Source organism: Symphalangus syndactylus, chromosome 5 (genome assembly GCF_028878055.3).
Source record: "Symphalangus syndactylus isolate Jambi chromosome 5, NHGRI_mSymSyn1-v2.1_pri, whole genome shotgun sequence".
NCBI classification, from domain to species: domain Eukaryota; kingdom Metazoa; phylum Chordata; class Mammalia; order Primates; family Hylobatidae; genus Symphalangus; species Symphalangus syndactylus.
Genome location: NC_072427.2, coordinates 153744796 through 153758591, shown reverse-complemented (window position 1 = coordinate 153758591; position 13796 = coordinate 153744796). Strand labels below are relative to the sequence as shown.

Genomic DNA, 13796 nt, shown 5'->3' with positions numbered 1-13796 from the left:
CCTCTCTTTTCCTTTAAATATTTATGTACATTTAGATTGAAAATCTTCAAGAGCAGCTTAGAGACAAGGAAAAGCAGATGAGCAGCTTGAAAGAACGGGTCAAATCCTTGCAGGCTGACACCACCAACACTGACACTGCTTTGACAACTTTGGAGGAGGCCCTTGCAGAGAAAGTGAGTGACTGGCCCCGACTCTCCATACATGTTTTCTGCTTTCTCATTAATCTAAGACTGGGTATAGAATACAAAAGAAATCCCTGTGGGCGCAAGGGAAAAGAGCTGCTGTATGCTATTGCTGACATACGTAGTGTGAAGGGAAACATTTTTTTTAGATGGAGTCTCACTCTGTGCCCAGGCTGGAGTGCGGTGGCGGGATCTTGTCTCACTGCAAATTCCACCTCCCAGGTTCAAGCGATTCTCCTGCGTCAGCCTCCTGAGTAGCTGGGATTACAAGCATGAGCCACCGTGCCCAACTACTTTTTTGTATTTTTTGTAGAGACAGGGTTTTGCCATGTTGGCCAGACTGGTTTTGAACTCCCACCTCGGCCTCCCAAAGTGTTGGGATTACAGGCATGAGCCCCTGCACCTGGCCAAATTGCTCTAATCTTCAAACTTCTTGGGTATCTGTTGACAGAAAGTTTTGATGATTTCTCTTTTCTTTACCTTCCTTTATATTTGAAGCTCAATATATCAAAATCTTTCCCATTCCCCCTTTTTTTGGTGTGTGAGTTGTGAGTTGTTTCCATTGCCTTGTGGGCAACATGTGAATAATAAATAGAGAAGAAATATTTGTTAGTTATTGTCGTTAGGGTGTATATATAAGCTTTTAGTTACCTGGAAATTGAATAAATGGAAGTATTCCAAAAGAATACTTTAGTGATATCAAATACTAGTTGAGATTATAAGAAAAGAAACCTTGGGATTAAAATGAATAAACCTACATCCTTGTTATGGCAAGATGAATAAGAAGGATGAATTATTTAAAAAGTGTATTCTGGCCAGACACAATGGCTCACACCTGTAATCCCAGCACTTTGGGAGGCCGAGGCGGGTGGATCACCTGAGGTCGGGAGTTCAAGACCAGCCTGACCAACATGGAGAAACCCTGTCTCTACTAAAAATACAAAATTAGCCAGGGGTGGTGGCATGCTACTTGGGAGGCTGAGGCAGGAGAATCGCTTGAACCCAAGAGGCAGAGGTTGTGGTGAGCCAAGATCGTGCCATTACTAATACTCCAGCCTAGGCAACAAGAGTGAAACTCTGTCGCAAAAAAAAAAAAAAAAAAAAGTGGATTCTTTAAAAACTTACCATTGTCTTTTGAATATAGAAGTTTGAAATTCTACTAAAAGCAGAATTACAGTCATATAAGTGCAAAAGGGAATTTCTTCACATGTTGATATATTCTCTCATCAGGAGCGGACAATTGAACGCTTAAAGGAGCAGAGGGACAGAGATGAGCGAGAGAAGCAAGAGGAAATTGATAACTACAAAAAAGATCTTAAAGACTTGAAGGAAAAAGTCAGCCTATTGCAAGGCGACCTTTCAGAGAAAGAGGTTAAGCTCCCCAAAATGGAATTAGTTTGTTTGCTTAATCATTGCATGTCTCTGTATGTTGTTGGTGTTTACATAATGCATGTAAAAAAGTATTCGATGGAAGATTTTCTTAATATTCTTTTAGCAGGCTTTTGTGAGTACCTTAAGGAATGTTTCAGAAAGCTTTGCGGAGACATAGTGGATTAGTTCATTCATTTTCTAAGTGTTACTCACTATGTTTTATGTTGGTTTTTTACTTAATAATATTTTTATAGACCTAAAATAACTGAAGCTCAGATACATTTGGAGAAATAGTGTGCTAAAGGTAAGAAAGTTGACAGATAAAAGGAATATGCAAAAGGAGGAAATTTTATGTATAGCAACTATCAACACAACAGCTATTAAATTAGGTGACTTAATATACTTTGATCTTGTTTTTGGAGAATCCTCTTAATATGAGCTAAATAGCAAAGATGCCTCATGCTATGTAATCAGATGATGATAATGCATGAGCTTTAGCATCTTTCTGTGGATTTTCTTTCTAATATCTTTAGGAAATGTTACGGAAGTTTAAATTCCTAGTAGATTTTTCTTTTAATAGGGAAAAATGTGATTTTTTTTTTTCTTTTAAGAGACAGTGTCTCACTCTGTTGCCCAGTCTGGAGTGCAGTGGCATTATCATAGTTCACTGCAGTCTTGAACTCCTGCGCCCAAGGGATCTTCCTATTTCAGTCTTCCATGTAGCTAGGACTATATGTGTGCACTACCCTGTCCAGCTAAGTTAAAAATTTTTTTTTTGTGAAGACAGGGTCTTGCTATGTTGCCCAGGCTGGTCTTGAACTCCTGGCCTCAAGTGATCCCCCTGTCTCAGCCTCCCAAAATGCTGGGTTTACAGGTATCTGGCCGAAAAATGTTTTCTGTTTAAGTTAATGTAGCTACTGAGGTTTGACTACTTACATTCACAAAGCTTCATCTACTTTGGTTTATTATGTATTGACAGAACTCTTTACATCACTGTTCAATGGATATTTCTTGAGAATCCATCTTATTTGTTAAAAGTTGAAGGCTAGAGCTAATATTGTTTTATATTTCGTGAATGAATTTCCTTGAAATGGAGATATGTCAGCATTTGGTAATGGAAAGGAAATTACAGCTACCACAATAAATTTAAAATTTTAAATCTCTCTTTTGTTTATAATTATTTATTCTAGATGTGTGTTTCTTCTTTTAGGCTTCACTTTTGGATCTGAAAGAGCATGCTTCTTCTCTGGCATCCTCAGGACTGAAAAAGGACTCACGGCTTAAGACACTAGAGATTGCTTTGGAGCAGAAGAAGGAGGAGTGTCTGAAAATGGAATCACAATTGAAAAAGGTTAAAGAAAAATTTTCACATTTTTTTGCTTTGCTTTAAATAAGAGCATAGTAGATAACCTTAGCATGTTTATATGGAATAATTTACCACTGGAGTAATAATCCCCCAAACTTTAAAATACCATGTATACCTGAATTAGTTATCTTAGCATTCTTATCCTACTTTATTTTATTCAAGATAATCCCCACATCTTCGAAAATTGACAGTTCAGAGAAAGATTGAAATATGCAACTCCCTTGTGGGTAAAATATGAGACCACAGTGTAAAAATCTCAGTTACCTGATATTTTCCTTCCATTAGAATCAGACTTCTGCCGGGTGCAGTAACTTGTGCCTGTAATTCCAGCTACTTGGGAGGTTGATGTCAGGAGTTGGCCATCAGCCTGTGCCACAGAGTGAGACCCCATCTCTTAAAAAAAGAAAAAACGGCGGCTCACGCCTGTAATCCCAGCACTTTGGGAGGCAGAGGCGGGCAGATCACGAAGTCAGGAGTTCGAGACCAGCTTGACCAACATGGCGAAACCCCGTCTCTACTGAAAACACAAAAACATCAGCCAGGTGCGGTGGCGCAGGCCTGTAATCCCAGCCACTCAGGAGGCCGAGGCAGGAGAATCACTTGAACCCTGGAGGCGGAGTTTGCATTGAGCCAAGATTGCGCCACTGCACTCCAGCCTGAGTGACAGAGCAAGACTCTATCTCACAAAAAAAAAGAAAAAAAAAAAGAGAATAAGTGAGAGCATATTTTCTAATTTAACATATGTGGTAAGATCTGAGACTCAGAACAATTGTTAAATATCCTGTTTCAGATTTTATCTCATTTTGGAGAATGTTAATTTCCTAGCATTTTTTTTAAAGACAGGGCACATATTGTCAGAAAGTTTTTTTTATTTGTTATATTTTTAATTTTTCTTAGCATCTTATTGGTCCTAGAATTTTGTTATCTTCACCTTCTACATTAGGGTCTATTTTTTGGTTTATAGCTTATGTGTAGATTTACATGAAGGACTATTTGGCATATTTTCTTCTTGGAATCTATTACTGGTATATTATTAGTGTTCTAATTTACATTTATTCAAAAGCCTGTCCTATCATTGAAATTTTTAAAGTAGATTTCTTCTCTGTTTTCTTTGGAGTAGGAAATGACTGGTCTTGAGGTAATGATAATTGAAGTCATTTTTGACCTATTTGTAGCTTAAGAATTTATGTCCTGTATCTGAATATTGGCATTCCATGTCTTCAGCATGAGATAATATCCTCAGAATTTATTAAGTAAAGGATTGAAACTCAACTTTTGAGATATCAGATTTTTTTGTCTTTTTTTCTTTGTTTTTTAGAGACAGGGTCTTGCTCTGTCGTCCAGGCTGGAGTGTGGTGGCGTAATCATAGTTTACTGTGACTTCAAACTTCTAGGTTTAAGTGATCTTCCTGCCTCATCCTTTCAAAGAGCTGGGACTACAGACCCATGCCACAACACCTGGCTAAGTTAATTTTGAGATGGAGTCTCACTCTGTCGCCCAGGTTGGAGTGCAGTGGTGCAATCTCAGTTCACTGCAACCTCCGCCTCCCGGGCTCAGGTGATTCTCCTGCCTCAGCCTCCAGAGTAGCTGGATTTACAGGTGCATGCCACTGCGCCTGGCTAATTTTTGTATTTTTAGTAGAGATGGGGTTTCACTATTTTGACCAGGCTGGTCTTGAACTCCTGACCTCATGATCCACCCGCCTCAGCCTCCCAAAGTACTGGGATTACAGGCGTGAGCCACCACGCCCGGCCTTTTGTTTTTTTTAAATAGAGGGGTCTTGTCATGTTGCCTAGGCTGGTCTTAAACCCCTGCCTCAAGAGATCCTTCTGCGACGGCCTCCCAAACTGCTGGGAGGAAGGCCACTGTGCTCAGCCTTGAGTTACCAGAATTTTAAAAATGCTTAATTCTTTTTTTTTTCCTTGTAGAGTGAAATATTTATTTCTGTACTCTAATTTTTTTTATTGCTTTTTTTTTCACCATTTTTTTAAACCGTTAATTTTCTTTCCCTTGATTATCCTACTCTTAAAACCATTTTCTTTACTTTTCTTTCTTCTTTTCTCCCTGATGCTTCTGTCTTTAGCATCCTGGAATAGTGTGGAGGCACTCATCCAAGCCAGTGAGTGACCTAGCCAAGTGTTGTCATTAAGTCCCAGTTGGTAGTTTTTTTTCTGGCTTTTGTGTGACTGACATTTTTATCACCCTGTAGATAAATGAATATACTTAACCTTCTCATCTCTCCCTTCCCGAAATAGGAACTCTGGGTTTTTTTTGTTGTTGTTGTTTTTTCAAATGATTCCTCTCTGAAGTATATTGAGGTGACTACAAAATAGAAAGGCTTCTCTAAGACCAAAATTTTTCCTCAGACTTTGGAAAGTGTTTGCGTTTCTGCTGCTTTTACCTTGTTTTGTTCCTAGTGAGTTAATTCATTCAGGACTGCTTCTCTTTGTTTTTATTTCCACCATGTTGTGGCTTTTAGCCACACCAGGTTAGGGTACAGTTTTGCTAACACATTAAAATATGTATCTGCCAATAGAGTCTTTTGTAAAGGCCGTGCTTAGTAACTGAATTTTGACAGCTGATGAAACCTGAAACCAAAGAAATTGGTAGAGGACTTAATCTTGAAGGTACCTCTGTTGCTTCCACAAAGCATTTAACAAAATTCACATAAACCTTTCTCTTTTACTCAACGTACTTTGAATCAGAGCTTTCCTAAGTATGTATGTTTGCCCCTTTAATATTTTTTGAAACCATTTTAAGGGACTAAATATGTTTTGTTGTTTATTGAATAAGGAAAAAAACTTGTCTTAGTCTTTACTTTCTCATTAAATAGGTTATGTGGTGAAAATGTTGATTTCTGTGGGAATATGATTATCTGCATGGTTTTGTAATCTTACGTGTTTTACTGTGACATGTATGAAATACAAAAGAACAGAATCTTTGCCTCCAGTGTATGAGTACTGAGGTTTTAATAATGTTAAAGGTAGGTGTTTTTCAGTAGAGCAAGGCCTGTGGATGGAGAGCTTAACCTTTAACTCAGTATTTTAAGGAGGATTATTCACTGTTATGTGTCTCTCTTGTCCAAAGGTGATATTTTATACAAATACTGTTATTTCACTAAAGTTTGCAGCTTTTGCTTCTGAATGTTCTTAACCTTTTCACATTCTAAAAGCAAGGTGTAGAGAGTATCTGCATTTTTAAAGCATAGGTTAACGTATGGTTAGAACTTAATGGGTAAGAAGGGGGAGAAGAAAATGAAGGCATGAAATTAAACACCTTCATCCAGAAAATACCTTTCATATTGATACCACGATAAGTGACTCTACGGACAGAAGAAATGCTTAACATCTTGAATTAATGTCATATTCCACAATTTAGAAATCCATTTTATCTTTATTTATTTTTTTGTGACAGTCTCACTCTGTTACCCAGGCTGGAGCACAGTGGCACAATCTCGACTCACTGCAGCCTCCACCTCCTGGGTTCCAAGCAATTGTCGTGCCACAGCCTCCCAAGTAGCTGGGATTACAGGTGTGCACCACCACCCCTGGCTAATTTTTGTACTTTTTAGTGGAGATGGGGTTTTGCCATGTTGGCCAGGTTGGTCTTAAACTCCTGGCCTCAGGTGACCACCCACCTCGGCCTCCCAATGTGATGGGGTGACAAGTGTGAGCCACTCACTGCACCTGTATTATAATTTATAAAGTTGTAAAGGTCTTTAAGGTGGTTTAAAATTCTTAGAATTTTATTTTGAAGTACAAATTAACTCAGCAAGAGTTTAGATATAAACTACGCTGATATAGAATTTGTTGTCATAAGGGAAGGGAAGGTTTATAGTATCTTTGATTTTTTTTTTTTCCTAGCTTGATTTATTTTGTCTTTAAAGATTGTCATTTAGTATTCTTTTATTATCTTTATTGTTATTATTTTATTATTTTTTTGTAGAGGCGAGGTCCCATTATGTTTCCCTGGCAGGTCTTGAACTCCTGGGCAAGGAATTCTCCCAGCTTAGCCTCCCAAAGTGCTGGGATTAGAGGCGTGAACCACTGCACCTGGCCTCATTTGATATTCTTAATAATATTCCGGCTACATTTAATCTTGCACTTATATTTAATTACTGATAATTTCTCTTCTTCCCAATCATTTTTCTTTTCCCACCGTTTAGGCCTATGGGCTGTTTTAAATCAAATGGAAACTAGCCCACTGCTTTTGCATATTCATTTTTTCTACAAATAATTGAGTTTTTACTCTGTCAGTTACCACACTGTGCACTGAGGATATATAGTGGTGGACAGGACAGACCTGTCCCTTGACTCATATAATTTATAGCCTCTATCAGGAAGATAGACACTTAACAAGGTAATTGTAGTCAATCACATGGTGTGAGGGAAGCTTATATCAAGGAGAACTAACTTAGGTCAAGGTCATGGAGAACCTTCTAACAAAAGTGACACTTTCTAAGCTGAGACCTCAAAGTAAGGACTCACCAGCATGTATGAAGGCCCAGAGTGCAGATATGCAGTAGTTACATTTATATTTGTGGAGTTATAATAAATAATTTATAATAAATTATTAGAAATCAGAATTATCTCAGTGACATTAAATGGCAGCTGGCCGTCGCGTTTGTTTACACCATCATCTGTTGTGCCCCTACATCAAGCTGCCTCCTATTGCCTATTTCATCACCTTCTTTCTTTGTGGATACTAAGAATTTTCTCAGTTACTTCTGCTTTTGTTTGCATCTTCAATCTCTTCCCCTTTGTTGTCCCCTCTCTTTATGTGTAATATGATCAGCTTTCTATTGAAGTATCCCCTGATCTTGGTACTCCTTATACTCTTCTTCCCTCTCTCCTTTTCTAGCCTTTATTTTATTATTTATATATAGCCTTCTCCTGCCCATGAAGGATTGACTGCTACAGGAATTTCCCTCCTACAATTAACAACTCAAAAACTGGGAAACCTCGTGAAACAACTGGTTTTAGACATTGACAACATTGAGTGCAGAACAGTGCTCTCTTCCTACCGTCCAAACTTACATGGTTTTTGTTTCTTAAAATATACTTCATGTGTGTATCAAGGTTAAGGGTTAGGGAAGCCTATATTTAAGAGAGATAAAAGATTTTTTTCTACATGTGTGAAGCCTTAAACAAATCAACTTGGGAAAGGACTTATCTGAAGAGTATAGCTGTTACTTTCACCAAGCGTTTAATACAATTATATAAACATTTCTCACTTACTCAAGGTACTTTGCTTCAGAGCTTTCTGAAATATTGCCTAAAAATATATATTTTCTCCTTTAATATTTTTTCAAACCATTTTAAGGGACTAAATATATTCTGTTGTCTATTGAATAAGAAAAAATAAAACGTCTTAGCTTTTGTCTTCCCGTTAAACACATTATACATACTTGGCTTTAGAGACTCCAGAAGACAGCTAAGGACTTGAAAACTAGTTTGTAATTATTGAAACTGCTTTGTATTCCACAATGCATTAACAATATTAGTTGACTTTTGTAGGATCCTGAATAAAAATTTTTTCTCAGATCTTAGTGTGGTTCTTTTAAAAAATTTTTTCTTAAACCATTTTTTTTTCCAATAGAAATGGGGCCTTGCTGTGTTGCCCAGGCTGGTCTTCAGCTTATGGCCGCAAGCAATCCCCCTGCTTGGGCCTCCTATAGTGCTGGGATTACAGGCTCAAGCCACTGAGCCCATCCTTAAGTGTGGTTCTCGATTTCTGAATTCATTTGTTTGTCCCATATTATTTTGTAAATTCCCTAATCCTTGCATGAGGGAGGTACCTGTGTGATGGTAGCAGCTATTTTCTTAACCTAACTCACATTTTTATGGCATCACACTCACAGTTTCTGTATGATTCTAGATGCCCAAGGCCATGTGATTCACACGTTAGGTAAAGCAGTATGTAGGAAATGGAAGTGGAAGTTAGGGTCTAGTGGGAATTAGGTCTCTGCACTGGTCCGGCTGTCCGATCAGCAGTGAGTCCCTGGTGTTGCCTTTTGATATTCTCTTGGAGAGATCAGTAGCAACAGTCCAATGACTTGTTAGTTTGTCTCACTAAACTCTGAAGCATCTTTTGGCTTATGATGGTTTTTGATTTCATAATATTCAGAGATGTATTATTTAAAACAACTAATCTACTTGGAACCTAAGATAATTCTCCATTTATTACTAATATTTGTCTATATAATACTTAAGCAGATAAAAACCTTATAAATTACAAACTAACTGTTCAGATATTTGATAATTCTGTACTTAAATTAGAATATAAATCATTATTTGGAACATGGTTTGCCCATTGCCACCTGTGTGTATCTGATAGGATTGAAATGCTTTTCTTTGTAGGCACATGAGGCAGCATTGGAAGCCAGAGCCAGTCCAGAGATGAGTGACCGAATACAGCACTTGGAGAGAGAGATCACCAGGTACAAAGATGAATCTAGTAAGGCCCAGGCAGAAGTTGATCGACTCTTAGAAATCTTGAAGGAGGTGGAAAATGAGAAGAATGACAAAGATAAGAAGATAGCTGAGTTGGAAAGGTAAGAAAGTGAAGCTGATTGGGGCTCATAAGGTTTAAGTATGGTTTTAAAAGTATACTTTTGGGGACATACTTTTTCAATATATCTGACTCTGAATTTAGGTTCTCGAATTCTTGCTATTACTGTATTGGCTGCCTTTTTTCTAGGTCAGTGTACGTTCTTTGTTGTGGTAGCTGAAAGGCAACATAGAGTGGGAACAAATTGGGAAGCTATGGGCTGTAACATCATTGATTGGCAAAAAGAGAGTATTCATTAATTTAAAATTAAAGTTTTTTTACTGGCAAATCAAGAGAGGACAAATGTCTACTTTTTAATTTCTCTATATAATGAGCAAATGATCCTCACGCAAAGAAGTTAATCTTCTGTCACTGGTTTAGACCTTTGTTGTTGAGCTTGTGCTCTGTTGGGCTATAAATTTTTAGACTTTTCACAGTTTTTATTGTTGAAAAGCAAGCTGCTACTTCAGTGCATTAGATCAAAATTAGGAGGAGAGACACTTTGAGGACAATTTCGGAGCCACGGATATGTTTTTAATGAAGCTGTCTCTGACTTGGAATTCTTCAGAATATTCCGTGTTTGAACAGATCTAGGCAGACAGGTCTCCTAGAATTTTTTTGGTGTGTTTTCTTAATATTTTATGCTAAAGGTCAAGCATGTGCCTCTTGACCTCTTCTTTTACACCACATATTTAACATAAATGTACAACTGTGCAGAAACAACTCTGCCAGTAGAACTTTGTTAATTACCTATATTCTGAACAGCCAGAAAGACTGACAGTGACAGAATGGCGTCACTAATCTACTTGGCCTTTTGGGGACTGATCCTTAAGAATAATTTTTTTTTTTTTTTTTTATGATCTTGAAGGCTGAGAAGTATTAGAGTACTTCCATAAATTTTTTACTAAGTTTTAAAGTTTTGGGGTTAGTGGTAGACTTGATACTGTCCTCTGAAGGTATTATTTTTTCCTATTCTATAGTCATAGAATTTTAATTTTCAAGAAACCAAAACCATAAAGTCTAACCTTCACAGTTCTCCTTCACTGTACTGAAAGTGTAAATAACACAGGCTGATTACCTGCTCACTTATTTCCTCTTATTTTGGTATTAGCTCTACTCATTTCGTTCAGTTCTGGATAAGATGTATGGATAAAATTCTTTAAGTCAGAATTTTAAAGTTACCATAGCCTCAAGATTAGATTATGTGCATTTTTTATGTCTTCATTTTTGCACTGCACCCTTCCCCACAACACACACATTCACATGTGTATATACCTCCTCACCCATTACGTACTTACGTGAATACATGCCTCTCTTTGCTTTTGGAAAGGCCTGAAATCTGCAACAGTACTGCACAGATATAAAAATGTGGTGCTTTTGATTGATTAGTGACTTCCCACTAAATATATTTGAGAAAAGAAATTCCTTGAATAAGTTTTATTTTATGGTTTGATTTCTTATTAGAAATCTACATTTGAAATTATTGCTTGCTATTCCAGGCAGCTTGCTTGAAAACGTTTTTGATTCATTTTTGGCGCCAATATTGATTTTGGGAGATGCATGTGAACTGAAGGAGAGTAAGAAATAGGACTAAGTCTGTATTTGATATCCAGAGCACACCAAATAGCAACTTTTATTAGCCACTATATTTCTCACATTTTGAGAAAGAGTTGTAAATGATCTATTCTTTCCACAGAATGTAACTCTTATAAAAGTTGGAAAAAGCACTGTACAGTTCTGTCCTCTGGCCCTAGAGCATTATAATTTTGTTTTAGGATTTAACACAGTTTCTTGGCTACTGGAAAAAAAAAAAAGGAAACAGCTTTCATAACTCAGCTTTTGCTACCAGCTTTGTAGTTTGTTACTTGGTAACATAGTTTAAGATGTTGAATAAACAGTAGAATCGTAGAATTTGTGAAAGTGATCTAGCATGGCGTTTTATGGAAGAGGAAACCGAGACCCAGAGAAGTTATTGCTGAAGTGACCCAGTGGTTAAGCCAGAGCTAATAGAATGAGGTTTGTAAATTCCAAATCAATTTTCTTTCTGTTCTGCCAAGGCTGGTTATGTGCTTTTTGGACTTCCTGGCAACTGTTATTTGAAGGCTCCCTACCCTTAGGTGATTTATTCTTTTACCCCATCTGGACCCAAAGTCTTAAGTAGAAGTGATTATATTTAGTATTATGGCTTGCTTACAAACTAAGGTAGATTTTGGGTTCACTTATGCTCTTGAATGCCATTTTTATAAACTGAGCTCTGCTTATTTTAGGAGATAATCAGTGCATTCTTTGTCAAAGACAGTTGGGATTATATTATACCTCTTGTTCCCAGATTTAGTACTGATTTGTATGTGTGTGGCTGCTGTGTTTCTTACTAATCATTTGCTTCTTATGTTGCCATTCCACTATTTCCTATGCGTGTGTCTGGCTCCCTGTAATTTATCATTTGAGTTTCTTCATTTTTCTTTTTTTCTTACCATGGTCCTGTTCCACTGGGGTTTTTGGTGTCTGTGTGTTTATATGTGTATGCTCCTTCTGCCCCTTGGCCATGGCTGTTTCTCAGAAAGCCAGTCTCGTGCACATTGTACCCTCCATGCCAGGTTTCTGTCCCTGTACCATCAGGGGGTTTTGTTCGGGACTTCCTGGGAAAGTGGGTGTTATATAAGGCTACAGTCTTATACTAGAGTGAATTGCTGCTGCTGTTCTTGCTACTGCTGGGGCTTGTTTGGAATTTTGCTTGATCAGAATTAAAGAACAGCTGATTATGTGTCAAGTTGAACTATACCTCTTTAGGTACCCTGCTTTTTGATAAAATCAGTCTGTGTTCATTCTGGTAAAGTTCTGATATTGCCAGTTGTGATTGTTTTAGTCTTTGTTTTACTCTTTAAATAGTTCCTCAACTAATGTAACTGTAGTGCCACACTGTAGATTCAGCATGTAGAATTAATTTCTTAAGGGTGTTCAGCAACCCACTAAGTGCAAAAATAAAAGGAGACTGTTACAATAATTGAACTCAAGAAAATCCTTGGTATTCTTTGCATTTTATATTGCTTCTTATAAAAGGATCTCCAATATTAAATGGTTCAGATTGTAATATGAAGGATTCCCAGGCCTGTTCTTTGTGATCTAAAGAAATAAATGAATAGTTCCTTCCCATGCTGGCTGTTACAGAAAATAGTAGTTCTTGTCAGAAGGTGATATGGTGTTGTACTACTGTCTTGACTCACTGCAATTTTAAAAAGAGGATTGGATAAGCCCATTAATACATCTATAAATATAAAATATTTTCCCCAATTAAATCTAAGAAGTAGTACTTCTAAATTCACATTCCATACTGTGGTGCATATTAGTTGGAATTCAGTTAGAAGCAGAATTAGTAGGATATATATATATATATATACACACACACACACATATATAGATAGATAAATACATATATACATACACATATATAAACACACACAGAAGCATACATATATTATGAGATTTATACGTGTATTTATATATATTAATATAGGCCTACATATATTAAGAGATTTATTGCAGAGAATAGTCTTGTAAAATCGTGGGGCTGGCTAAGCAAGACTGAAATCCCTGTGGCAGGCTATCAGGAAGAGAAGATCATGAGCAGGATGGAACCTGTTGCAGGCACAAGCCAAAGCTGTGGTCCACGGGCAGAATTTCTTTTCTCTCCTGGAAAACCTCAGCCCTGTTTTGGAATCTTTCCAAAGGATTCGTTTATGCCCATTGGGATTATCTAGGATAGTCTTTTTTACTTAAATTGATTAGCGGCTTTAATTATGTCAGCAAACTACCTTCACAAGCACCATCTAGATTAATATTTGATGGAGTAACTGGGCACTGTAACATAGACAAGTTAATGTTTCAAAAAAGTCATCATCTGATGGTTCTAGATAGTATAGAAAAAAACAAACAAACCAGAGCTTGAAAAGTCGTTAGATAAGTAGGTAAATTTAGATTAGCCTCAGGAACCCTGAATGTAACTGAGAATTTCTCTCCTAAAATGAGCATATTAGAGTTTCTATTTAGATTAATAGTGAGTAGGCTTTTCTTTGGTATAATGTTTAAAATACTTAGAGTGGCCAGGCGCAGTGGCTCACATCTATAATCCCAGCACTTTGAGAGGCCTGGCGCAGACGGATCACCTGAGGTCAGGAGTTTGAGATCAGCCTGGCCAACATAGTGAAACCCCGTCTCTACTAAAAACACAAAAATTAGCCAGGCATGACGGCACATACCTGTAGTCCCAGCTACTGGGGAGGCTGAGGCAGGAGAATCGCTTGAACTCAGGAGGCGGAGGTTGCAGTGA

The 13796-nt window shown here is 37.4% G+C and overlaps 1 protein-coding gene across 10 annotated transcripts in view; it reads left to right on the top strand.

Moving 5' to 3' along the window:
• The window catches only part of ERC1 (ELKS/RAB6-interacting/CAST family member 1), a 490329-nt gene that overhangs the window by 179761 nt on the left and 296772 nt on the right, over window positions 1–13796 (top strand). For all 10 annotated transcript variants that reach the window (XM_055281162.2, XM_055281160.2, XM_055281164.2 and 7 more), the window contains 4 exons: window positions 36–173; window positions 1413–1553; window positions 2764–2904; window positions 9280–9473. In XM_055281162.2, coding sequence (XP_055137137.2) covers window positions 36–173; window positions 1413–1553; window positions 2764–2904; window positions 9280–9473 — 614 coding nt within the window. The remainder of the gene's footprint in view (window positions 1–35; window positions 174–1412; window positions 1554–2763; window positions 2905–9279; window positions 9474–13796) is intronic.